Genomic DNA, 26,937 nt, shown 5'->3' with positions numbered 1-26,937 from the left:
TCGACGAATCCTCGCGAAATTTTCAAAATAGGTGGGGCGCTACGCTCCGCTCCTACCCTGAAAGTCTCGGGGGGATTCGTCAAGCGGGGGCTGAGATAAAAGGGGGGTCCCAAAACGCGTTTTTCCCATGCATTTTTCCATAGGACCTTTAGACACAGCTACAGCCCGAACGGCTGAACAGAGTTCCTTGAAATTTGGCAGAGAGGTAGTCTACAGGTCAAGGAAGTGCCTTTTGTAGGTCTGGTGTAAATCTGTTCAGTAGTTCCTGAGAAAATAGCATTTAAATCAATATAAATATCTGTGGCAGCTTACGGTGCGCTTACGGTGCGCTTACCATACGCGCACGCCGCCGTGCGCGAGCGCGATTCTGATTGGCTGTTAGATCTTAGTAAACATTCGAATCGGTCGAAACCAGGAAGCGGCGGCCGCCATTTTCTCTCTCGCAGTCTGAGGGGTGTAAAACAAAGGTGGATAACGTGAAAAGGGGGCAGGGGGTCTCAGAAGGACCCCCAAGGGCAAAAAATTAATTTAAATTTTTTTTGAAAAAAAAATCGCCGAATGCGCGCAGCGTACGCGCACGGCGTAAACGGAGAAATTTCGCGAAATTCGCAGAATTACGCGCACGGTTAAAAAAAAAATTCCAAAAAGGAAAGCTTAAAAAAAAAAAAAAAAAAAAAAAAATTGTGAGGTAAGGTTGGCTCTTAAAAGAGCCGTTGGGTTCATAGAGGGATGGAGGAAAGAAAGAATGGGAATATTATGAGCGTCTACAAACGTGCTGGTCTATCTTATTGTTAATAAGGGGAACACTGGTCTCCCCAAAAACAATAAGACCAGAACACGTTATACACCTCATTACAACCCTCCCAAATCGAGGGTTGACGTCCAGAGGAGCAGAAGAAGGTGATGCTCCCACCTCAGAGGAAGGGCTCAGCTGAGCTGCCGATGATGTACTCGGCTGAGCTTCAGAGGCTGGGCTCTGGTGACTTACTGAAGAGTTTTCTCCAGTATGTCTAGCAAAGGTCCTGGGATGTCTATCCTGAAGGTGTCTCATCATAGAGTGATTTCCAAAGGAATATTTCTACCTTGGATTCCCTCTAGATAAAACACGGTCACAAAGTGTGCAAGTGACCAGTGGAGCATTGACCTTTTTCTCCCCCTCTGGAAAAGTAAAATACTCCCATACAAAAGAAGTCTTCTGTTTCCTCCTTCTCTGGATGATGGTGGTGCTGCTAGCCTCACTCTCAGAAGAGGTCTGCTGTTCTGCCATTGTATCCCAAAGACAATTCAGCTCCTGCTCCTAGAGAATCACAAGCAGTAATGAGGGGAATGGGTGTGGTGTGGGAAGTTTCTGGAACTGAAAGTAGTTTCAACCAATGAAAAGTGTTCTTTCAAGCAGTAATGAGGGGAATGGGTGTGGTGTGGGAAGTTTCTGGAACTGAAAGTAATTTCAACCAATGAAAAGTGTTCTTTGTGGATCACATGGCCTACCGTGCGCGCTCCGTAAGGTCACGGTACGCGCTCGTAAACAAGTACGCATGCGCAAACGTGACGCTTACAGAGCGCTTACGGAGCGCGTACGTAAGATGCACTCGCGCATGCGCATTACACGCCCCTGCGTAACCGCGACGTTGCTTCCGCGTGTACGTCACGCACGTATCACGTAGGCGCGCTGTACTTATGACGTGCTGAGCACGTAGCGTCAGCTTACGGTACGCGTATCCTATTACGTACGCGCACCGTACTTATGACGTACGGAGCGCGTACCGTCAGCTTACCGTACGCGCACGGAAAAAAATGCATAAAAAAAAAACACCTTTCCATAATGCAGGATATAGTACATATATTATTGTATACATAGGTTTACAAAAAATGTCCCAAAAAAAATTTGCATTTAAAAAACCGTACAAATTCACTGAAAAAACCATGGGTTTCACACACGTTATAGTTAGGAATTAGCATTTAAAAAACCTTGCAAATTCACTGAAAAAACCATAGGTTTCACACAGGTTATAGTTAGCTGGAAATTTTACTGATAAAAAAACCAATGAAATTCCCCCGTTATAGTTAGTGCAGGCAACTATAACTCACGCGACCGTAATCCTCTGCTGATGCTAATACTGTATTTAGACACTTATTTACCCATGTCTTCTTCCATAAATTTTTAGCTATACATATATTACAAATATTTTTTTTTCATAAAGACACATATGTCATCAGCAGAGGATTGCGGTCGCGTGAGTTATAGTTGCCTGCACTAACTATAACGGGGGAATTTCATTGGTTTTTTATCAGTAAAATTTCCAGCTAACTATAACATGTGTGAAACCTTTGTTTTTTTCAGTGAATATATATATATATATATATATATATATATATATATATATATATATATATATATATATATATATATATATATATATATATATTCATAGAAAAAGCTGCTCCCAGCATTGAGGTGCCACTCACTTCGTGCTTCAGAATCCTTTATTGGAGTTCTCACAGGGATGCATACAGCGTGCAGCAAAACAGGTACTTCAGCCTTTATTCTTTCTTCTGACGCGTTTCGGGAGCCATCTCCCTTGATCACAGGCACAGGCAGTATTGGAGCGTGGCAGTCATGTTCACAGCGCAGCTGCGCTGATTTTGAATGTTTCCGCCCTGTACAAGGTACAAGTGCATGATGGTACATGAAGTTTTGTTTAAAGTCATGTTGCCGTTGGTCTCCATAAAATATTAATATTCCACAGTGGGTTAGTGATGCTGACACCCCATTTACAGCACTGAAATTTCAAACTCCAAATGGACACGGAGTTCCTGCAACGTCTCTTCGTCTTTTACGTTGCGGATCGGCTCTTCCGCCGTGGGGCACCTCTCGGTCCGAGCAAGACCGAATTACATTCATAGAAAAAGCTGCTCCCAGCATTGAGGTGCCACTCACTTCGTGCTTCAGAATCCTTTATTGGAGTTCTCACAGGGATGCATACAGCGTGCAGCAAAACAGGTACTTCAGCCTTTATTCTTTCTTCTGACGCGTTTCGGGAGCCATCTCCCTTGATCACAGGCACAGGCAGTATTGGAGCGTGGCAGTCATGTTCACAGCGCAGCTGCGCTGATTTTGAATGTTTCCGCCCTGTACAAGGTACAAGTGCATGATGGTACATGAAGTTTTGTTTAAAGTCATGTTGCCGTTGGTCTCCATAAAATATTAATATTCCACAGTGGGTTAGTGATGCTGACACCCCATTTACAGCACTGAAATTTCAAACTCCAAATGGACACGGAGTTCCTGCAACGTCTCTTCGTCTTTTACGTTGCGGATCGGCTCTATATATATATATACACACATACATACATATATATACACACACTTAAAAAAACCATAGGACATGTTATAGTTAGCTGGACATTTCACTCGTAAAAAACCAATGAAATTCCCCCGTTATAGTTAGTGCAGGCAACTATAACTCACGCGACCGCAATCCTCTGCTGATGACGTCAGATATTACATCACTGTATTTAGACACTTATTTACCCATGTCTTCTTCCATTAATCTTTAGCTATACATATATTACAAATATTTATTTTTCAGAAAGACACATATGTCATCAGTGATGTAATATCTGACGTCATCAGCAGAGGATTGCGGTCGCATGAGTTATAGTTGCCTGCACTAACTATAACGGGGGAATTTCATTGGTTTTTTAACGAGTGAAATGTCCAGCTAACTATAACATGTGTGAAACATATGGTTTTTTAAGTGAATTTGTACGTTTTTTTTAATGCTAAGTTATGCATTTATAATTTTTTTTTTCAGGTTTTTCACCGTGCGCGCACCGTGCGCGTGCAGTGTTGGCGCTCGGTGCGCTTTGCGCACCGAGCACCCACGGTGCGCAGTGCGTGCCGTGCGCGCAACCCGCGATTTTTTTAAACAAAAAAATTTGGTTTTTTCTCCCTTGGGGGTCCTTCTAGGGGTCAGGAATTGTCCACCCTGCCCCCTTTTCACGTTCTCCACCTTTGTTTTTCACCCCCTCAGACTGCGAGAGACAAAATGGCGGCCTACACTTCCTGGTTTCGAACGATTTGAATGTTTACCAACATCTAACAACCAATCAGAATTGCGCTCGCGCACGGCAGGGTGCGCGCACAGTGCGCGCGTATAGATATGGATATGGTTTTAAATGCTATTTTCTCAGGAAATACTGAACAGATTTACACGAGACCTTCAAAAGGCACTTCCTTGACCTTATGGCTACCTCTTTGCCAAATTTCACGTAATTCTGTTCAGCCGTTCGGGCTGTACCTTCGACTAAAGGTCCTATGGAAAAATGCATGGGGAAAACGCATTTTGGGACCCCCATTTTTCTCGGCCCCCGCTTGAAGAATCACCTCGAGACTTTCAGGGTAGGAGCTGAACGGAGCTCCCCATTTGTTTTGAAAATTTCGCGAGGATTCGTCAACCGGCGCCAAAGTTATTCAATATAGAATTTAGAGATTTCCTATGGAAACTAAGTTGTAACTATAACTATCTACTGGCGACCGCCGGTAGATAATATATATATATATACATATACACACACACACACACACACACACACGCATATATACACACACACATAGACAAACCTTAAAGAAAGCAACACAAGTAGTTGTGTTGTGATGATCAGTCAGTAGTAGTGACTTCTTGTAATTGATGTGTGGTACTGATCTGCGTTGCTGTGTCCCGAGTGTTAGTGACCTATATTTTTGTCATTTGAGCTCTGCCCTATAAGTGTCAGCTGGGCTAAAAATCAGTCTTGTGGGAGTTGTGGCAGATCTCGAGCTATATGGGGTGTAAATGTACATTCCTAGGTGTGCGTAGGTTGGCGGAATGCATTGGGCCTACTATAAATCTGAGAGTTATTAAGTTGATTCTAAAGTAAGGCTGCAAGATTGGTGACCTGCATAATCTCAGAGTAAGAATTTTAGATTGCTGTTTAAGTCAGTCAAAGTAGGTAAATATCTCAGCATTTGTGATTTCCTCATTGCAACACCAGTCAGGTAATATACCTTTTTTCATGTACCACTGTCCATCAGTGCCCTCGACTTTATCGTGTTATCCTGGATCTCCCTTTGCAGGAGCATGCGAGTGGTGGTGGAATATTTGCATACCTAAGTGGTCAACAATTACTTGGCCTCTTGGCTGACGTAACCACTTGCGTCTGTAGTTGTGGGCCTACGCCTGGAGGATTGTGGGAGGTATCTGTGGGGCATGCAGGGATGAACGAAGGGCAATTCACACTTCCCATGACTACAGTATGTGTTGGTGGCATTGTGTTTTGTTGGGTTGAGAGCAATCTTGTGACCGTGTAGTGAGTCTGAAATCATGAATTTGGGAGTTTAAACGGTTGGCTAGAAGCCAAACAGTTGTGTTATATCTTTATGAGCAGCATATGAAATAAATGAATTAAAAAAGGCTGCACCTTTCAACACAAGTCAAAGGATTCTGCTTTTTCTACATTCTAGTTCAAATGTTTCTTTACCGAATTCCTCCATAGTATTTTCCTAGTATATTGCATAAATAGTATATTACAGTAAATGTGATTGAAATTTTTCATTGCTAACAATGAGCATGTAATTTTACAATAGGAAAAAGGAAAAAATTATGTATTACAGTGGACCAGAATAGCAGCCACTCGGCAAACGTATCATATACGACTGTTGCTTTATTTGTAGAATTAATATTTTTGCTCATATACTTGAATGTAGCCCAATTTGTACAGACAATAAACAGAATTCCCCCTTTTCAAAGTAAGCATACACCAAATATGAAATATTATTTGAACACTGAAATAAACTTATAAAGAAAGAGAACACAAATTATACAAAGATTATATATTATGAATGTGACTTACCTCACCATATGATTTGCGTATGCCTTACCACAGCTAGTATTGTATCTGCATAAACTGCAATTGACATACGCTGTAAAGTGGCTTGCAAAATCTTTCACGACAGAATCGCATTCAATGCACTTCTGTGTTCCAAAGGGATTCCTAAAAGTACAATAAGCAAATTACACCAGAACATACACTATTTTAAACAATTGAAGAAGGGTACAGCATTAGACATTCTAGATAAACCATTTGAGCACAAAAAAAGAAAAAACAGTGCTAAGTGTTGCAATTAACAAAATGGTTTGCCACCCTCCCCATCCCAAAAAAATGCCTTAAATTACACTTCAATTTGAGGTTACCAGATTTACGATTTTTACGGGTGCACTCAACAAAAAAAAGTTAATCAGAAGGTTTTGAAGCTGAATTACTTTGCCACCCACATATTTTATGGATAGGTTTTCCTGTATTAGGTTTAATCCTTTAAGAACTGATAAAACACCACCAAAAATGTAATAGTCAGTTGCTGTGCTTAAAATGATAAGGGTTAACACCTGCAGGCCCACCGTCATATGACAAAGTAAAGGACGCAAGAAAGTGTCATTTTATATTATTTTTACTAAAGTGCCCAACACAATGTGATTGTTGTACAGGGCATCATCAAGAAAGACTGGTACAAGATTAGTCTTCTTGCATTTTATTCTTAAGGGCTGTCACTAAAAAGTGTTTTTTTTCATTTTAATACCTGTTTTCATGCCTAGTGTATTTTATGACCTGCAGAGGAGCGGAGTATTAAATTCATATATCTTTTCAATCAATCAATCAGTGACACTTATAAAGCGCGCTACATACCCGTAGGGTCTCAAGGCGCTGGGGGGGGGGGGGGGAGCCGCTACTGCTCGAACAGCCAGGTCTTCAGCTTCTTCCTGAAGGAGAGGTGGTCTTGGGTCAGGCGCAGGTCGGTCGGGAGGGAGTTCCAGGTCTTGGCGGCCAGGTAGGAGAAGGACCTTCCTCCTGTAGTCGCTCTTCGGATGCGGGGGACGGCGGCGAGGGCGTGGTTGGCTGATCGGAGGTGGCGTTTGGGAGCGTAGAAGTTGATCCGGCTGTTGAGGTAGCTCGGGCCTTGGTCGTGTAGGGCTTTGTGTGCGTGGGTGAGGAGGCGGAAGGTGATTCTTTTGTTGACGGGGAGCCAGTGAAGGTCTCTCAGATGTCCGGAGATGTGGCTGGTTCGTGGGATGTCGAGGATGAGTCTGGCTGAGGCGTTCTGGATCCGCTGGAGTCTCTTCTGGAGTTTGGCGGTGGTACCGGCGTAGAGGGCGTTGCCGTAGTCCAGTCGGCTGGTGACGAGGGCCTGGGTGACGGTCTTCCTAGTCTCGGTGGGGATCCACCAGAAGATCTTCCGTAGCATGCGTAGGATGTTGAAGCATGCCGAGGAGACGTTGTTGACTTGCCTGGTCATGGAGAGGGAGGAGTCCAGGATGAAGCCCAGGTTGCGTGCATGGTCTGTCGGTTTGGGTGCGGTGCCCAGGGCGGGAGGCCACCAGGAGTCGTCCCAGGCGGAGGGAGAGGAGCCCAGGATGAGGACCTCCGTCTTGTCCGAGTTCAGTTTCAGGCGGCTGGTCGTCATCCACTCGGCTACCTCTTTCATCCCTTCGTGCAGGTTGGCTCTGGCGGCGGCGGGGTCGTTGGTCAGGGAGAGGATCAGCTGGGTGTCGTCGGCGTAGGAGATTATGCTGAGGTTGTGTTTGCGTACGATGGCCGCGAGGGGGCTCATGTAGACGTTGAAGAGGGTGGGGCTCAGAGATGATCCTTGGGGGACGCCGCAGATGACTTCGGTGGCCTCTGACTTGTACGGTGGTAGGCGGACTCTCTGTGTTCTCCCGTCGAGGAAGGAGATGATCCATTCCAGCGCCTTGTCCTGGATTCCGACGTTGCTGAGGCGCCGTACTAGGGTGCGGTGGCAGACCGTGTCGAATGCCGCGGAGAGGTCCAGGAGGATGAGGGCCGCTGTTTCTCCGTTGTCCATCAGGGCTCGGATGTCATCGGTGGCGGCGATGAGGGCGGTCTCGGTGCTGTGGTTGGCTTGGAAGCCGGACTGTGAGGGGTCGAGAGATCCGTTCGTCTCGAGGAAAGCGGCCATCTGCTTGTTGACGGTCTTCTCGATGACTTTGGCTGGAAACGGGAGGAGCGAGATGGGGCGGTAATTCTTGAGGTCGGTGGGGTCCGCTGTTGGTTTCTTGAGTAGAGCGCTGAGTTCGGCGTGTTTCCAGCTCTCGGGGAAGATGGTGGTGTCGAAGGATGTGTTGATGATGTCACGCAGGTGGGGTGCGATGACAGCGTCGGCCTTGTTGAAGACGTGGTGAGGGCAGGGGTCGGTCGGTGATCCGGAGTGGATGGAGTTCATCGTGCGGATGGTGTCTTCGGTGCTGATCGGGGTCCAGGCGTGGAGGGTGGTGGTGGGGGGTGGTTGTTCGGTCATGGTGTGCGTTGGTTGGTTGTTGAAGCTGTTGTGTATGTCCGCGATCTTGTTGTGGAAGTATGTAGCCAGGGAGTTGCAGAGGTCTTGCGATGGGGTGATGTCTTGGTTTCCTGCGCTGGGGTTGGAAAGCTCTTTGACGATGTTGAAGAGTTCCTTGCAGTTGTGTGCGTTGTTGTCCAACCGGTCCTTGAATGCTGTTTTCTTGGCGGCGCGGATCAGCTGGTGGTGTTTCCGGGTGGCAAGTTTGAAGGAGGTCCTGTTGTCCGGTGTCGGTTCCCTTCTCCAGACTTTCTCGAGGGCTCGGCAGTTCTTCTTGGAGCTCTTGAGTTCGTCGGTGAACCATGGGGCTTTCTTGCTGCCGGGTCTGCTGGGCGGGGTCCTCAGTGGGGCGAGTTCGTCCGCGCAGTTGCTGATCCACTTCGTGAGGTTGTCGGCGGCCTGGCTGGGGTTCGCTGAGCTGGCAGGAGGGTGCTGGCTCAGGGAGGTGGCGAGCTGGTCTGCTGTGATCTTGTTCCAGCTTCTGCGGGCGGCCTGTTGCTGGTGGTGGTGGGTCGTTGTTTTCTTGAAGGTGAAGTGGACGCAGCTGTGGTCCGTCCATTGAAGCTCTGTGGCGTGGCTGAAGTCGATGTCCTTGCTGGATGAGAAGACAGCGTAGAGTGTGTGTCCGGCGAGGTGGGTGGGGGTGGACACCAGTTGCTTGAGTCCCAGGTTGGCGAGGTTGTCGAGCAGGGTGCTGGTGTTGCGGTCGTTGTTGTTCTCCAGATGGAAGTTGAGGTCTCCCAGGAGGATGTAGTCAGCGGAGGGGAGGGCATGCGGGCTGACGAAGTCGGCGATGTCCTCGCTGAATTGTGTGCGTGGTCCAGGGGGTCGGTAGATCAGGGTGCCTCTGAGGGTGGTGTTCGGGTTGGTGTGGATCTGGAAATGCAGGTGTTCGGCGGTGGTCAGGGAGTTGTCGGTGCTGGTCGTGAGACGGATGGTGCTCCTGTGGATGATGGCGATGCCTCCTCCCATCTGGTTGGCGTTTCGGTCCCTCCGGACGATCTTGTAGCCCTCTGGGATGGCGATGGCGATGTCGGGAGCTGAGGAGGCGTTCATCCAGGTCTCCGTGAGGAAGGCAACGTCTGGAGCTGTGGTGTCGAGGAGGTTCCAGAGTTCGATGGCATGTCTGTGGACGGAGCGTGTGTTGATCAGGATGCACTTGAGGTGGGTGCTGCTGGTGTTCGGCTTGGTGGGTGCTGGTGCGAGGCAGGTCCGGATGCAGGTGAACTTGCAGGCGTGGCAGCTGAAGGGTCCGTGGGTACGTCGTGGAGTGGCTTGATGGCATTCTGGGAGTCGGCCGGTGTTGAGAGCGGTGAGGGTGGCGGCGGAGTACGTCAGGCGGGTCGGTCGGGGTCTTCGAGGTCCAGGGGTCCTGGCACTGGGCGCGGTCCAGGCGCGGACGGGCGTAGACGGGCTTGCCTTTGGCGCACAATCGGCGCGCCCGCTGCGCGTGACCGCTGCGCGTTCGCACGGTCGCCATTTAAGGCGAAGTGCGCGGGTGGGCGGAGTAGCTGGGAGGCGGGAGCGGGGAGGGTACAGAATAGAAAAGGGGCGGGGAAAGCGGCGGTGGCGGGAAGGGAGGGCGGACAACAAGGAAGGAAACCACAACACGGGGGAAATAAAAATTATACAGAACGGGCACAAATTCTCAGCAAAACAAGGAAAAACAAGGAAAAAACCAAAGTTATATCAAACAGGCACAAATGTTGGACAAAACAAGGGCGAAAACAACCGCAGCGGCGCCCGCCGGCAATCGGCAAAACGAGGCAGCAGCGAGGCAGAGGGCAGGCAAGGGGCACACGCAGCAGCTGGTGGCCGTGCGGCGCGGGGGTGTCCCACAAGTGGGTCACACTCACCTGCGTCGCACGGTCGCCATTTAAGGCCAAGTGCGCGGGTGGGCGGAGCAGCTGGGAGGCGGGAGCGGGGAGGGTACAGAATAGAAAAGGGGCGGGGAAAGCGGCGGTGGCGGGAAGGGAGGGCGGAGGGCGGACAACAAGGAAGGAAACCACAACACGGGGGAAATAAAAATTATACAGAACGGGCACAAATTCTCAGCAAAACAAGGAAAAACAAGGAAAAAACCAAAGTTATATCAAACAGGCACAAATGTTGGACAAAACAAGGGCGAAAACAACCGCAGCGGCGCCCGCCGGCAATCGGCAAAACGAGGCAGCAGCGAGGCAGAGGGCAGGCAAGGGGCACACGCAGCAGCTGGTGGCCGTGCGGCGCGGGGGTGTCCCACAAGTGGGTCACACTCACCTGCGTCGCACGGTCGCCATTTAAGGCCAAGTGCGCGGGTGGGCGGAGCAGCTGGGAGGCGGGAGCGGGGAGGGTACAGAATAGAAAAGGGGCGGGGAAAGCGGCGGTGGCGGGAAGGGAGGGCGGAGGGCGGACAACAAGGAAGGAAACCACAACACGGGGGAAATAAAAATTATACAGAACGGGCACAAATTCTCAGCAAAACAAGGAAAAACAAGGAAAAAACCAAAGTTATATCAAACAGGCACAAATGTTGGACAAAACAAGGGCGAAAACAACCGCAGCGGCGCCCGCCGGCAATCGGCAAAACGAGGCAGCAGCGAGGCAGAGGGCAGGCAAGGGGCACACGCAGCAGCTGGTGGCCGTGCGGCGCGGGGGTGTCCCACAAGTGGGTCACACTCACCTGCGTCGCACGGTCGCCATTTAAGGCCAAGTGCGCGGGTGGGCGGAGCAGCTGGGAGGCGGGAGCGGGGAGGGTACAGAATAGAAAAGGGGCGGGGAAAGCGGCGGTGGCGGGAAGGGAGGGCGGAGGGCGGACAACAAGGAAGGAAACCACAACACGGGGGAAATAAAAATTATACAGAACGGGCACAAATTCTCAGCAAAACAAGGAAAAACAAGGAAAAAACCAAAGTTATATCAAACAGGCACAAATGTTGGACAAAACACTCTTTACTAAGTCACCGATTGGAGAAATGTTTCGCTCATAGGAAACTTGGCCAGTATGAGTATCACTTTTTAGCATACACATACAACTAATAACAAGCATTGAAAATACAATAGGTCTCACCCTTGTTTAAGTTAAAGCAATTCTGTTTGTAATTAGGTTGTTTTTTAGATTTGCTTTTATTAGTGTTTTTCAAACTTTCATGTACATAACATACATATGTATGTGTATATGTATGCATGCATTTATATTTGTATTTATATAGATATGCAGATGTGTATATACATATATATATGTATGTATAAACTCCACTAGTGCTTCGGTGAACCCACCACCTCCAGAACGAAGGGCGTGTCTGCGTTGCGGACCTCCGAAACTCGGTCCAAATACGCCACAAAATCCCAACAAAGGTGAGTCGACGCCGTGTCGTTCAGTTAATCTGATTTATTGTCAGCTGTTAATGTCAGACGCGTTTCGGCTGCCCAGCAGGCTTGCTCACTAACATTTCAATAAAGTTTTTACCATCAATTTAACTGAAAATGTTGCCGTGTCATGTGAGGACTACAAAACATAAAGGGTGAAGACAGACTTGTAGTTTTAACTCAGAATTCATCATTTTAACCAAGCCAGTGCCATACCTTGTACAATAGTTACATTAATTATTCATGATACAAATGCAAGTGCGGGGAGGGTAGTAGAGGGGTGGGATACAGGGGTAGTAGGGGGGCAGTAGGGTAGTGGGGCAGTAGGGGGTAGTGGGAGTAGGTGGGTAGTGGGGTAGTAGAGTAGAGGGGTAGTAGAGGGGTAGTGCGATAGTGGGGTAGTAGCGTAGTGGGGTAGTAGAGGGGTAGAAGGGAAGTAGGGTAGTGAGGTAGTAGGATAGGGTAGAGAGGTAGTAGAGGGGTAGTGGGGTAGTAGAGGGGTAGTAGGGACGTAGGGTAGTGAGGTAGTAGAAGGGTAGTAGGGAAGTAGGGTAGTGAGGTAGTAGGATAGGGTAGAGAGGTAGTAGAGGGGTGGGGTAGAGGGGTAATAGAGGGGTAGTAGAGGGTAGTAGGACAGTGGCGTGGTAGAGGGGTAGTAGGGTAGAGGGGTAGTAGGGTAGTGGGGTAGTAGGATAGTAGGGTAGAGGTAGTAGAGGGGTGGGATAGAGGGTAGTATGGGGGTAGAGAGGTAGTAGGGTAGTGGGGTTGTAGTGGGAGAGTAGGTGGGTAGTGGGGTAGTAGAGGGATAGTGGGGCAGTAGTGGGATAGTAGGGTAGTGGGATAGTAGAGGGGTAGTGAGATAGTAGAGGGTTAGTAGGGTAGTGGAGTAGTAGTAGAGGGGTAGTGGGGTAGTAGGGTAGTAGAGGGGTGGGGTACAGGGGTAGTCGAGGGGTAGTGGGGTAGTAGAGGGGCAGTAGGGGGGTAGTAGGGAAGTAGGGTAGTAGGATAGGGTAGAGAGGTAGTAGAGGGGTAATAGAGGGGTAGTGGGGTGGTGGGGTGGTAGGGTAGAGAGGTAGTAGAGGGGTGGGATACAGGGGTAGTAGAGGGGTGGGATACAGGGGTATTAGGGTAGTGGGGGGTAGTGGGGTAGTAGGAGAGTAGGTGGGTAGTGGGGTAGTAGAGGGGTAGTAGGATAGTAGAGGGGTAGTGGGGTAGTAACTTAGTGGGGTAGTCGAAGGGTGGTAGTAGGGTAGCGGGGTAGTGGGGTAGTAGAGGGGTAGTAAGGTAGTGGGGTAGTAGAAAAGTAGGGTAGTGAGGTAGTAAGATACGGTAGAGAGGTAGTAGAGGGGTGTAGTAGAGGGGTAGTGGGGTAATAGAGGGGTAGTAGAGGGGTAGTGGGATAGTAGAGGGGTAGTGGGGTAGTAGAGGGGTAGTAGAGGGGTAGTGGGGTAGTAGAGGGGTAGTGGGGTAGTAGAGGGGTGGGGTACAGGGGTAGTAGAGGGGTAGTGGGGTAATAGAGGGGTAGTAGGGTAGGGGGCAGTGGGGGGAAGTAGGATAGGGTAGAGAGGTAGTAGAGGGGTCGAGGGGTAATAGAGGGGTAGTGGGGTGGTAGAGGGGTGGAAGGGTAGATAGGTAGTAGAGGGGTGGGATACAGGAGTAGTAGGGGGGCAGTAGGGTAGTAGGGGGTAGTGGGAGTAGGTGGGTAGTGGGGTAGTAGAGTAGAGGGGTAGTAGAGGGGAAGAGGGATAGTGGGATAGTAGCGTAGTGGGGAAGTAGAGGGGTAGAAGGGAAGTAGGGTAGTGAGGTAGTAGAATAGGGTAGAGAGGTAGTAGAGGGGTGGGGTAGAGGGGTAGTAGGGTAGTAGAGGGGTAGTGGGGTAGTAGAGGGGTAGTAGGGACGTAGGGTAGTGAGGTAGTAGGGTGGGGTAGAGAGGTAGTAGAGGGGTGGGGTAGAGAGGTAGTAGAGGGGTGGGGTAGAGGGGTAATAGAGGGGTAGTGTGAGAGTAGGTGGGCAGTGGGGTAGTAGAGGTGTAGTGGGGTAGTAAAGGGGTTGTAGAGAAGTAGTAGAGGGGTAGTAGCGGGGTGGTACTGGGGTAGTGGGATAGCAGCGTAGTAGGGTAGTGGAGGGGTAGAGTAGAGGGGTAGTAGTGTAGTGGGGTAGTAGGATGGTAGGGTAGAGGGGTAATAGAGGAGTAGGGTAGAGGGGTGTAGGGTAGTGGGGTAGAAGGGTAGTGGGGCGGTAGTGGGATAGTAGGGTAGTAGTGGGGAAGTAAAGGGGTAGTAGAGGGGTAGTGGGGTAATAGAGGGGGTAGTGGGGTAGTAGACGGGTAGTAGACAGGTAGTAGAAGGGTAGTAGGGAAGTAGGGTAGTGAGGTAGTAGGATAGGGTAGAGAGGTAGTGGTGGGGTAGAGGGGTAGTAGGGCAGTGGCATAGTAGAGGGGTAGTATGGTAGTGGGGTAGTAGGATAGGGTAGAGGTAGTAGAGGGGTGGGGTAGAGGGTAGTATGGGGGTAGAGAGGTAGTAGGGGGTGTAGTAGGGTAGTGGGGTTGTAGTGGGAGAGTAGGTGGGTAGTGGGGTAGTAGGGTAGTGGGGTAGTAGAGGGGTAGTGGGATAGTAGAGGGGTAGTGAGATAGAGGGGTAGTAGGGTAGTGGAGTAGGGGTAGTGGGGTAGCAGAGGGGTAGTAGGGTAGTAGAGGGATAGTAGGGTAGTGGGGTAGTAGAGGGGTGGGGTACAGGGGTAGTCGAGGGGTAGTGGGGTAGTAGGGTAGTGGGGCAGTAGGGGGGTTGTAGGGAAGTAGGGTAGTAGGATAGGGTAGAGAGGTAGTAGAGGGGTAGAGGGGTAATAGAGGGGTAGTGGGGTGGTAGGGTAGTGGGGTAGTAGGGTAGAGAGGTAGTAGAGGGGTGGGATACAGGGGTATTAGGGTAGTAGGGGGGCAGTAGGGTAGTGGGGTAGTAGGGGGTAGTGGGAGAGTAGGTGGGTAGGGGGGTAGTAGAGTAGAGGGGTAGTAGAGTGGTAGGATAGTAGAGGGGTAGTGGGGAAGTAGCGTAGTGGGGTAGTAGTAGGGTAGTGGGGTAGTAGAAAAGTAGGGTAGTGAGGTAGTAGGATACGGTAGAGAGGTAGTAGAGGGGTGTAGTAGAGGTGTAGTAGGGTAGAGGTGTAGTAGGGTAGAGGGGTACTGGGGTAGTAGAGGGGTAGTAGGGGAGTAGTAGGGGGTAGGATAGTGGGGTAGTAGGATAGTGGGGTAGAGGTAGTAGAGGGGTGGGGTAGAGAGATAGTAGGGGTAGAGGGGTAGTAGGGGGGTAGAGGGGTAGTAGGGTAGGGTGTAGTGGGGTAGTAGTGGGTAGTGGGTGAGTAGGTGGGTAGTGGGGTAGTAGAGGGATAGTAGGGTAGTGGGGTAGTAGAGGGGTAGTGGGATAGTAGAGGGGTAGCGGGGTAGTGGGGTAGTAGTGGGGTAGTAGAGGGGTGGGGTAGAGGGGTAGTAGGGTGGGGGTAGTGGGTTTGTAGGGTAGTGGGGAAGTAGGATAGGGTAGAGGGGCAATAGAGGGGTAGTGGGGTGGTAGAGGGGTGGTAGGGTAGTGGGGTAGTAGGGTAGAGAGGTAGGAGAGGGCTGGGATACAGGGGCAGTAGGGTAGTAGGGGGTAGTGGGAGAATAGGTGGGTAGTGGGGTAGTAGAGGGGTAGTAGGGTAGCATGGTAGTAGAGGGGTAGTAGGGTAGTGGGGTAGCAGAAGGGTAGTAGGGTAGTGGGGTAATAGAGGGGTGGGGTAGTAGAGGGGTGGGGTAGAGGGGTAGTGGGGTGGCAGAGGGGGGTAGGGGTAGTGGGGAAGTAGGGTAGTAGGGGGTGGGGTAGAGGGGTGGGTAGAAGGGTAGTGGAGGGGTAGTAGGGTAGTGGAGGGGTAGTAGGGTAGAAGGGTAGTAGGGTAGGGGGGTAGTAGAGGGGTAGTAAGGTAGAGGGGTAGTAGGATAGTAGGGTAGAGGGGGTAGTGGTTGGGGTGGGGTAGAGGGGTAGTAGGGTAGTAGAGGGGTAGTGGGGTAGTAGAGGGGTAGTGGGGGGGTAGTGGGGTAGTAGGGTAGTAGTAGGGTAGTGGGGTAGTAGAGGGGTTGTAGGGTGGTAAAGGGGTAGTAGGGAAGTAGGGTAGTAGGATAGGGTAGAGAGGTGGTAGAGGGGTAATAGAGGGGTAGTGGGGTGGCAGGGTAGTAGGATAGTAGGGTAGAGAGGTAGTAGAGGGGTGGGATACAGGGGTAGTAGGGGGGCAGTAGGGTAGTGGGGTAGTAGGGGGTAGTGGGAGAGTAGGTGGATAGTGGGGTAGTAGAGTAGAGGGGCAGTAGAGGGGTAGGATAGTAGAGGGGTAGTGGGATAGTAGCGTAGTGGGGGTAGTAGGGTTGCTGGGTAGTAGAGTGGTTTTAGGGTAGTGGGGTAGTAGAGGGGTAGTAGGGTAGTGGTGTAGTAGAGGGGTGGGGTAGAGGAGTAGTAGGGTAGTGGAGGGGTGGGGTAGAGGGGTAGTAGGGTAGTAGAGGGGTAGTAGGGTGGGGGTAGTGGGGAAGTAGGGTAGTGGGATAGTAGGGGGTGGGGTAGAGGGGTGGGTAGAGGGGTAGTGGAGGGGTAGTAGGGTAGTGGAGGGGTAGAGGGGTAGTAGGGTAAAGGGGTAGTAAGATAGTAGGGTAGTGGGGTAGTAGAGGGGTAGTAGGATAGTAGGGTAGAGGGGGTGGGGTAGAGGGGTAGTAGGGTAGAGGGGTAGTAGGGTAGAGGGGTAGTGGGGTAGTAGAGGGGTAGTGAGGTAGTAGGGGATAGTAGAGTTGTAGGGAGTAGTGGGGTAGTAGAGGAGTAGTGGGATAGTGGGGTAGTAGAGGGGTGGGGTAGAGAGGTAGAGGGGTAGTAGAGGGGTAGTACGGCAGTGGAGTAGTAGGCTACTAGTAGGATAGTAGTGTGGAGGAGTAGTAGAGGGGTAGTAGAGGGATAGTGGGGGTAGTGGGTTAGTAGGGGGGTAGTGGGTTAGTAGAGGGGTAGTAGGGTAGAGGGGTAGTAGGGTAGTAGAGGGGTGAGGTAGAGGGGTAGTAGAGTGGTAGAGGGGTAGTAGGGTAAGGGGAAGTAGGTTAGTGGGGAAGTAGGGGGGTGGGGTAGTAGGGTAGTGGAGGGGTAGTAGGATAGTAGGGTAGAGGGGGTAGTGGAGGGGTGGGGTAGAAGGGTAGTAGGGTAGAGGGGTAGTAGGGGTAGTAGGGGGTAGTGGGGTAGTAGAGGGATAGTAGGGGATAGTGGGGTAGTAGGGGGTAGTGGGGTAGTAGAGGAGTAGTGGGATAGTGGGGTAGTAGAGAGGTAGAGGGGTAGTAGAGGGGTAGTAGAGGGGTAGTACGGAGTGGGGTAGTAGGGTAGTGGTGTAGTAGGCTACTAGTAGGATAGTAGGGTAGAGGGATAGTAGAGGGATAGTAGGGGGTAGTGGGTTAGTAGGGGGTAGTGGGTTAGTAGAGGGGTAGCAGGGTAGAGGGGCAGAGGGGTAGTAGGGCAGTAGAGGGGTAGTAGGGTAGTGGGGTACCTGAGGAGTAGTGGGATACTAGAGGGGTAGGGTAGAGGGGTAGGGTAGAGGGGTAGGGTAGAGGGGTAGTAGTGGGGTAGTAGAGGGGTAGTAGGGTAGTAGAGGGGTGGGGTAGTAGAGGGGTAGTGGGGTAGAGGTGTAGTAGAGGTAGAAGGGTAGTGGGGTAGTAGAGGGGTAGAGGGGTGGGGTAGAGAGGTAGTATGTTAGTGGGGTAATAGTGGGGTAGAGGGGTAGTAGGGTAGAGGAAAAGTAGGGTAGTAGGTGGTTAGTAGGGCAGTGGGGTAGTAGAGAGGTAGAGGGGTAGTAGAGGAGTAGTGGGGCAGTGGGGCAGTAGAGGGGCAGTAGGGTAGTAAGGGGGTGGGGTAGAGAGGTAGTAGAGGGGTAGTAGGGTAGTGGGGTGGTAGAGGGGTGGGGTAGAGAGGCAGTGGGGTAATAGGTTAGAAGGGTAGTAGGCTAGTGGGATAGTAGGCTAGTGGGGTAGTAGAGGGGTAGTAGGCTAGTGGGGTAGTGGAGGGGTAGTGGGATAGTAAGGGGTAGTAGGGTAGTAGGGTAGTGGGGTAGTAGTGTAGTAGGGTAGACGGGTGGTAGTGGGGTAGTAGAAGGGTAGTAGAGCAGAGGGGTAGTAGGCTAGTAGGGGATAGTGGAGTAGTAGGGTAGTAGAGGGGTAGAGGGGTAGTAGGTGTAGTGGGGTAGTAGGTGTAGTGGGGTAGTAGGTGTAGTGGGGTAGTAGAGGGGTAGTGGGGTTGTAGAGGGGTATTAGGGTAGTAGAGGGGTAGTAGAGGGATAGTGGGGTAGTAGAGGGGTAGTGGGGTAGTAGAGGTGTAGTGGGGTAGTAGAGGGGGAGTGGGGTAGTAGAGGGGGAGAGAGGTAGTAGAGGGGTAGTAGCGGGGTAGTGGGGTAGTAGTGGGGTAGTAGCGGGATAGTGGGGTAGTAGCGGGATAGTGGGGTAGTAGCGGGATAGTGGGGTAGTAGCGGGATAGTGGGGTAGTAGAGGGATAGTGGGGTAGTAGAGGGATAGTGGGGTGGTAGTGGGGTAGTAGTGTAGTAGAAGGGTAGTAGGATAGTAGGGTAGTAGAGGGGTGGGGTAGAGCGGTTGAGTGGTAGTAGGGTAGTAGGGTAGTGGGGCAGTAGGGTAGTGATGGAGTAGTAGGGTGGAGGGGTAGTACAGGACTAGAGGTGTAGTAGTGATGGGGTAGTAGGGTAGTAGTGATGAAGTAGTAGGGTAGAGGGATAGTAGGGTAGTACAGGGGTAGAGGGGTAGTAGAGGGGTGGGGTAGAGAGAGTAGTAGAGTGAGTAGTATGCCAATGCCAAGTTACACAGCGCGCGTTTCAGCCAAATAAATACAAACTCAGTGTAAGCAGCATTTTGAAGAAACGTGCCGGTTAAGAATAAATAAATAACAACCATTTTTAAATGCTAGGAGCTGCGTACTTCCAAACTCTTCAAACCCCGGCAAGCTGCGTACTTTCAAAGTTATCAAACCCCAGCAAGCTGCGTACTTTCAAAGTCATCAAACCCAGGCAAGCTGCGTACTTTCAAAGTCATCAAACCCCAGCAAGCTGCGTACTGAAAGCAGGCTTTTTAACAACAAAAACACACTAAAATGCACACCAAGTTACACGGCGCACGTTTCAACAAAATAAATACAAACTCAGTGAAAGCGGCATTTTTAAGAAACGTGCCGGTTAAGAATAAATAACCATTTTCGTTGCTAGGACACCTTCAACGCCGTACAGGAAACAGCATTTTCGTTGCTACGACACCAAAATGCAAAATGGCGTTGGGCTGTCCACAGTCCCTACGGACTACGGACACGCTGTTTGCTATTTATAAATGGCAAGAGCAGCCATGTTTGTCCATGCAGACGCGTGCACGCAAGCCCTCGGCAGAATCGATTCCCAAAGGTACTAGTAATAGCGAGAGCAGCGCATGCGCTGCTTTCACTAGGCGAGACCTAAAAACATCTGATAAATAGGGCCTCTTTGCTCACATGCAATTATTAATAGTAGGGCAACTGCTAAACACCCCAGGCTTTAAATATTCAATCGAAGGTGTAGTGATAGTTACCTGTGTGTTGGCGCCATGTGCATGGGATTGTGGAGCAAGCAAGGCACACAACTTTCCACAAACCAAAGAAGCATAACAATAATATCTGTAAAATGTTGCTCCGGGAGGAAGAAGCGTGAACAGCATCCTTCACCTTTCTCAAAGGGGACCTGTTTGATGCTACCCTTCGGCAGGTAATAGGTTTACTTCCTGCGTCAGGGTCATTAAGAGCTACTCTAAAATGTGCTGTGGGAGGAAGATGAGGCAGAGAGGAAATAAAGGGTAGGGTGTAAGTCTTTTCTCAACTCCAGAGACACAGCCTCCTGGCACAGGACAAATGACCCCTACTACATCCTGCTTGTTGCAATACTGCATAGCAGCAGTGCTGTCCATGAGAACTTGCTACAGGCTTCTCTTCCATGGACGCCAGAAAGGCTCGGAAGACAAAACATATTGCTCAAAGCTCCACCAGACTGGGCAGGAGCAGTCTTTCCGCAGACCCCAAAGGCCCCTCCACGTTCCCCCACGTGACCCAAGAGAAGCTGTGAGCTCTGGGTGGGATTGGAGAGCGACCTTCCACTGGTCAAACTTGATAAGCCACCACTATACAACTTGACTGAAGCCCACTGGGGATTTTGACTGAAACCCAGGCGACAAAAGGAATACCTCATGGGGGTCTGTGACTAAAAAGTGCTTCGAGCAGTATTGACATGGCTTGAAGACTAATTGTCAGAGGAGGCATGCATTAGTAGAATATTTTGTGAGTGATCACAGAACGACAAAGTTCAGAGTAGGGCTTCAGATCTAGGTTGGAAGACACTACTGACAGCACACACGGGTGGAACTTATGTGCAACTCCGTTCCATCAAGTCCAGCATGAGGGAGCACTCATGCTGAAATTCTTCAGATCTAGTCTTGTGCCTGGAGATATGCTAAAGGTGAGGCCTCTACACTTATAGGTATCCATCAAATGGAAAATGTTACTTGCACTAAATCACCTGTTTATAGCAGTTTTGCACACTCAGCGTGTAGTGCTGTAGATTCACATGCACAACCCTCTTGCCCAAACGATCCCAGAAATTTTGTACTTTCATTTCACCTTGCATTTCAAAATGCACAGTGCACTTGTCGTTGACACTCCACTTAACTTACAGTACTCACCCACTGGGCAAACAAGCATTTACAATGCAATAGGTCTCGCATTTACGCGAGTTTGAGCTATTCACATTGCAAATAACAATGCCTTTTATTTGTGTTTTCGTTTTTAAAACATAAATAAAAGGCATCGTCATTTACAATGCGAATAGCATAAACTCACGTAAATGCGAGACCTATTGCATTGCAAATGCTTGTTTAATAAGGAAATGTATCTCTAATAACTTGTCCACACCTATTCCCTCTCATAAACAAGTGCATGGAACAGATTCACCTCAGAAGTTATTACTGAGGTTGATGTCAGCTAGCAAACGGCACGCTCTAATACCAGCGCACAACAAAAATGAGACGTCATCGATGTGCGCATTAGCGCTTTCGGCTCAACGGATGGGGGCTTTCTTGAACTACTGACAGTAATGTCTCCAGTAGGAAAACCGCAAAATCACTCAACAGCATAACACACTGTTATAAGCAGGGCCACTGGAATTCTGTGATTGTGCGGCCACTGCTCTTTTCCGCATAATTATAGATCTGACACATTTGCCACACAACTCATCATTTGCTGCATAATCTGTAGATTTCAACAAACAAAAATGTTGTTACTCGCGCAAATTGTTCAAAAGTTAATAACAACGAAGCGACACGTTTTGCGCGCAATGGAAAGCCTTTTGCAAAGGTTGACTGGTTACATTTCTGTTGCTTATTGCTGCATTTGGGTTCTAAACGGGTACTCATGAGGTGCAACCAAAGCCCAAACGAGTCTTAAGAAGTGTGTAAAGGACAAAATAATAAAGTAATAGTATCACAAAATCTTACACATTAAGCCGCATCATGTGCCTTTTTACCGCATAATTTACTCAGCCATACCACATAATTTCAGGTGCTCTGGTTATAAATCAACTTCAGCCCGCCCCTGCAGCCGTACGTAATAACTAAGGCAGGTTGAATGAACTTTTTAATCACGCCTCTCTGAAAGCCCCAATTACAACTCCGACTGCACTTTTAAGAAAAGCTCCGAAAATAGTGATAACTCGCTTAACTCCTCACACCGCCAAGCGCAACCATCCTTGGCAGGTGGCTGGAAATCCACCTCAAGTCAATAACCGCATAATCACTGCCGTTGGCATGCTCTGCGGGAACACGGCTTGAATACGAAGACAACTCATGGGTTAACTGACAATCTTTTTTTTGCATAGCGCTACGTACCGCACTTCAGCTGTTTTAGGAACTATGAATAACACAATGAAACTGTAACCCAATTTAAACCACTCGTAAGGACGGAAGGCTGAGTAGAGTTTCAACTCATGACCTTCAGGGTACTGCATTTTACAGGCGGAGGCCTCCTGCACACTTTGTAGTGTGGAGTCTGGCTCTTTCACCACGGGCGCGCCAGCCCTCTCTGCAGCTGCGGCCTTGGAGCGCTCCCACGCCTGGGTTTGTCTGCTGGGAGCTGCGCAGGGTGGGGGGTTTCCTGAATGGAATTTTTTTTTTAAATGTTATTTTATTATTATTAGGGGGGAGTGACATATATACAAACTTATTTTCCTTCCGCCATAGCTCTGCTTTGATATACCGTACTGCGCTTGTGGGGAATGCCCCACCCACTCTTTTATCGCTTGCTGTGTCTATGCACCTGGATTGCCACTCTGCATGCGTACCGTTCATCTACTTGTTCCCTTGAACCGTCACCGAGAAGGACATGTGCTGATCTCAAGCAAAACGACCCCCCCCCCCCCCCCCCTTGTGCCGCACATCTCCATCGGGGAGTTCTCACCTTACACGCCGCCTGCCTGCCTCTCCCTGACCTCTGAGCTTTCTTGGGTAGTGGTGGGGGTGACACCCTGATGCCGCGGGCGGCCCTTGCGGCATCTCCGGCCTCACGGCGATCACAAGATGGCGGCTCCGCCTTGGTGATCTCCCGGCCCGCTCAGAGGCCCTGAACTCCGGTACTCCTCCTAGTGCACCCCGGAGAGAGCAGGATCCTGGAGAATTGCTGGCGCCGCTCCTGCTGAATTAGCGGTGCTGCCTCCCCTCCTTGGCAGCGGCAGAGCACCCGCCTGATTGTGAGGCGCTGGGAGCGCCTAGAGAGATCCTACCCGCCGTACGTCCTGGGCGGACCGGACTGGAGGAGGTGCGGCGCCGGACAGTCGATACACGCTCGGCTGACGATCGGGCGGCGACAAAACGAGAGGAATGTTGCTTCCCCCTACTGTTTCTGTGCCACTTTGCCATAGAGGGAGCCCACACAAACTACTGGGCCTGTGACTGGCGGCCTGGTGTGGTGGTGAGCCCTACGGCAAGTCAGACGGTGGCAGAAGGGTTGCGCGACCCAATCATACGCGCCCCCTCCCCACGCTGGTCTGCGCAGGTGTGCCGGGACCGGACTGCCGCTGGAGGGATCCTGGGCCAGACACGAGGCCCCCTCCTAGGAGGTGACTGCAAGTCAGGAGCTGGGGTGAGCCTGGGAACGGACTGTCGCACTTCCTGGCAGCCGCTAAAGAGATGAGGAGCCTGGGCGCTTGCTTGATCCTGGGGAGTGGGGGATCTGGCCGTCAGTCTGGCGGCAGGGAATTTTCCCTCCCCTTCTGCCCCCCCTTGTGCCGCACTCCCGGCCCCAGCAAACCCCCGCCTGCCTCACGCATCTCCCCCAACCATGACGTATTTGCTTGGCTTTTCCTGCCGGCCTCGCCTGCCAAAAGGTTTCTTGTCTTTATGGGGCCATGTGTTTGGCCCCATAAAGATAAGAAATCTTTTGCGACCAACACATAGCAAGCGAGTCCGTCCAAATGGGACTGCTCGAAAAGCCAAGCAAATACGTCACCGACACCTCTTTTCCAATGGCTGGCCACCGTTTAGCATAAACGGTGACGCCAGCCAATGGAAAAGAGGGGCGGGGCTTAATGCACCTTACAGAAAACACCTGTTAACACTAAATCTCACCAGCGAAATTGCGCATGCGCGCAGCTACGCCAGGCGAGCCCTAAAAACAATGTGCAGTGGAGTCTTTTTCCTGGTGGATTGAGGACTAAGGGAGAATTCACAACAGGTCTTGTGACTGGAAACGTCAATGGAGAAAACTAAGATGCAAACATCCGGGCCTAACACTAGATCGCAGGAACATGCAGAGCAGGTTTATCAAAAGCCACGCATGCTACAAACATATTTATGCTCTGTGTCAGCACTTCTTAACCTTTTGACAACTGTGAACATCGCCCGCAAGCAATCACACTCTTCAAATCTGAAAGGCCTGTGTTGGCATTCCAAGTGTAAACTCTGTACTATGACTGGTGTGGGAAGGAAGAAAAGGCAATACAGCAATGGAGTCCTTAACTGCTATCATCGCTCTAGTGACAGAGGATACATACATGAGCTGGCCTCATGCTTTTAGGGATTCATTGTACTTCACCTAATGGCGTTGCTTCAAGAGTTTGGTCTTTGTAGGACCTCAGTTTATCTGTTTTCCCTCTTAGACATTCAATCATGTAGCAGAACTGGGATGCATGGTGAAAGTGTAATAAATACGGGATTCCCAACCCTCCCTTCTCTGGGGTGTTTTGTGCAGGTCTTGAATGCCACTTTCTATCACTTTCCTTCCCAGATATAATACATACAAACTGCCTGGAGGAGAGATGTGTTGTCACTATTGATGGGGAGAGGCACAACTTGAAACAGGTACAAGATACAGGTTATGCACAGCAATACACCCCATCCATGAAATCTCTTGTAAGGGACTAAACGGGATGTTGGGCAGTCGGACTACCAGTGTCCATTGGTAGTTGCCACAGTGACGGGCTCAGCCTTGAAAGAAGCATCAGATTCTCGCTTTATACAATGTCAAACTAGTACTCCATCTCTTCTCTTGAAAGTGACATCTTTCACATGACGTCAATAGTCAGCATAGATTTTCATTTTCTGTTTGTGACCCGAATCCTCTGTGCAAATGTCTCTTAGTCTTTGATCTGAGAATGGTCTGTTGGAGTACCTTGGTCGTCATGGCTTTCCCAAATATTAAAGTTAGAGCTTTCCCTTGTAGTCATGTAATGGGTCGATCAGTAAGCTCAAAGAGTGGTATTCAGAACAACCTTGAGGGTGAGTTTCTCTAATGCAGCACACTGCACAGCTTTCTTTAGAGTGCTCACAAATTTTTCTACAAGACAGTGACCTGGGGCCAAAAAGGAGCACTTTCCTGATGCTTTACATTAAAAATCTCCAAACTTGACTATCGAAGGACGGTAAATTAATCACCATGTTTACTCTGATCATATAAAGCTGCTGGAAGTGTAGGAAAGATTTGGGTTTAGTTTTTAGGGCATCTTTACAAAGATTTCAAGATCTTAGGTACTCCCCATGTCGCAAAGATGGCATCTACTATGTCAATAACTTTTTCATGAGTGATGGATGAAAGATCTTCTACCAATGGCAAACGGGAGTACTCCTCAACAATGACCATTAGATGATGTCCATTCTCCAGAGAACCGACGAAACCAACAGCAATTCTCTCCCAAGCACGGTTCGACAATTCGGACACATTTAAAGGGTGCCGAGTTATGTGTAATGAGAGACAGTTGCATAAATGATAGGCCTTTAACTCTCTCAACCCTTTCATTGAGATGAGGAAACCATACTGTCTCAAAGAGCTCTCTTCGTGGCAACTGTTCCTCTGTGACCCTCATGGGCTACTTCAATAATGTAGACTCTACGGAATGGCAACATGTGTACCTCGCAAGAGGAGGCCTTTCTCGGTTACAGATAAATTCATCTCTGAATTTAAGCACTCTCTTTCACTGGGTACAGGTTGAGAGTACTGGTTCCATGATTGGTGAGCAATAATGTCTTTCAATTTCAACATGTCACTGTCTTAGCTCATGGCAGTGACAATTTGCTCTAATGACTTGACTGCTATTGTGCATGATTTTACGATGAAGTTTATGTAGGTTTCAGCTGTCTTGGATGGGTTACCAGGGCAATGTATGGGCACTCTTGAAAAAAAATAAGCTGAAGTTTCAAGTCAGAATATCTTTATTTCTGCGCTTGGGCAATAAAAGCACATATAAAAGATAAAACAATAAAAACATGGAATACAACATTAAAAGCATATAAAGTAAAATGACAAAGGTCATCGGTCTATAGCACTTACAATTGAGAAAGATGGATGCGGCCATTCATTTGATGGGCCAATTAGACAATAGATCAGGTTCAAACCTCTAAGTAAGAATTCCAAGGATCATAACGATAGAACTCATTTTGTGCGTCCAACGCCTGAAACATTTAAAACAATTAAGTGCATCTGTACATATATGACGTACTGTTGTGTCAGTTGTAGTCAAGCAACAATTGCCTCAGTCATTAACTAGCTCGTCTCCAGGCTCATTTGTGGGCGCAGCACACATTTTTTGCATCCTTGGGGAAATTCCCATCAAATAACAGTTAAGTGCAAAGACTAACTGTTTGATAGAATCAAATCTCAGCATCCTAAGCGCCTCTTTATAGTCCCTTACTCCCAGCTTCTGGCACGGCAGAATTATCCAATGTCGCCTACTGTTCTTATAAACTGGGCAAAAAAACAAAACATGCTCAGTGGTTTAATTACCATCACAACAACATGGACACCTCCTATCCGGTCCCCTCGGAGCTTGCAACCATTTGGCAGTTAAAACATCAAGGGGCAGGGTACCATAACGAAACTGCAGGTAGATTCCCCTGGCAAGGGGGCTCAAGCTCATCCAGGAAATCCTCCTTCGTGTAAGTTTCCTTTACTGCATAAAAAATACGTCAGTCAAGATGCCATGGGTCTCCTTTGCTGAGATGGAGGGAGTCTCTGTAAGCCCTATAGGTTGATTTGATGAGGGCCTTAGAAACATTCTTAGCCACACTACATGCACACTCAGTCACCCCACTCCAAACAAACTATTTTGGATGCCAAACCCGCTGCATTCCAGGAAATCAGATTAAGTTGAAGGGATTTGGACGTCAAATGCACGGGCTCCCTAGTATAACTACCAGATGAGTGGATTAATGATCTTGTGGCCCCCTAAAGGACAAAGGGGACCACCTACTGACTCAATCTTCCCACCAATAGGTCTTTCAGCAAAATCAGCCTGAGGAACAGGGTGACGATCGGCTAAGTTCCCTACACCATCAGCCTGCGATACTAAACAGGACACAGAACTCTGTGCCTCCCAGTGTCATGTTTCCAAACATCCAAGTAAGCAGAGTTTTGATCCTTCCCTGGAGGGTGAACAATGGTTTAATTGTGTTCCTGCAATCTCAGACACAAACGTTCAATACGAGGAGGCATTTTGCCTTTTGGATTGCCAAATATTGTCAATAGTGCTTGATGATCGGTCACTACTGTGAACAGTTTCCCATATAAGAACACATGGAAATATTCACAAGCTGACAACTGCCAAGCTTTCTTTCTCCGGTTGTGAATAAGCACATTCAGTTTATGACAAGCTTTTACTTGAGT

The 26,937-nt window shown here is 49.4% G+C and overlaps 1 protein-coding gene across 11 annotated transcripts in view; it reads right to left on the bottom strand.

Annotated features, from left to right (window-relative positions):
- The window catches only part of ZNF280D (zinc finger protein 280D), an 896,727-nt gene that overhangs the window by 471,380 nt on the left and 398,410 nt on the right, over nucleotides 1–26,937 (bottom strand). For all 11 annotated transcript variants that reach the window (XM_085644120.1, XM_085644117.1, XM_085644119.1 and 8 more), the window contains one exon: nucleotides 5,893–6,033. In XM_085644120.1, coding sequence (XP_085500246.1) covers nucleotides 5,893–6,033 — 141 coding nt within the window. The remainder of the gene's footprint in view (nucleotides 1–5,892; nucleotides 6,034–26,937) is intronic.

Source organism: Triturus cristatus, chromosome 3_1 (assembly GCF_964204655.1).
Source record: "Triturus cristatus chromosome 3_1, aTriCri1.1, whole genome shotgun sequence".
NCBI classification, from domain to species: Eukaryota; Metazoa; Chordata; class Amphibia; order Caudata; family Salamandridae; genus Triturus; species Triturus cristatus.
Note: the sequence above shows the minus strand (reverse complement) of the source record. Positions and strands in the feature narration are given on the sequence as shown.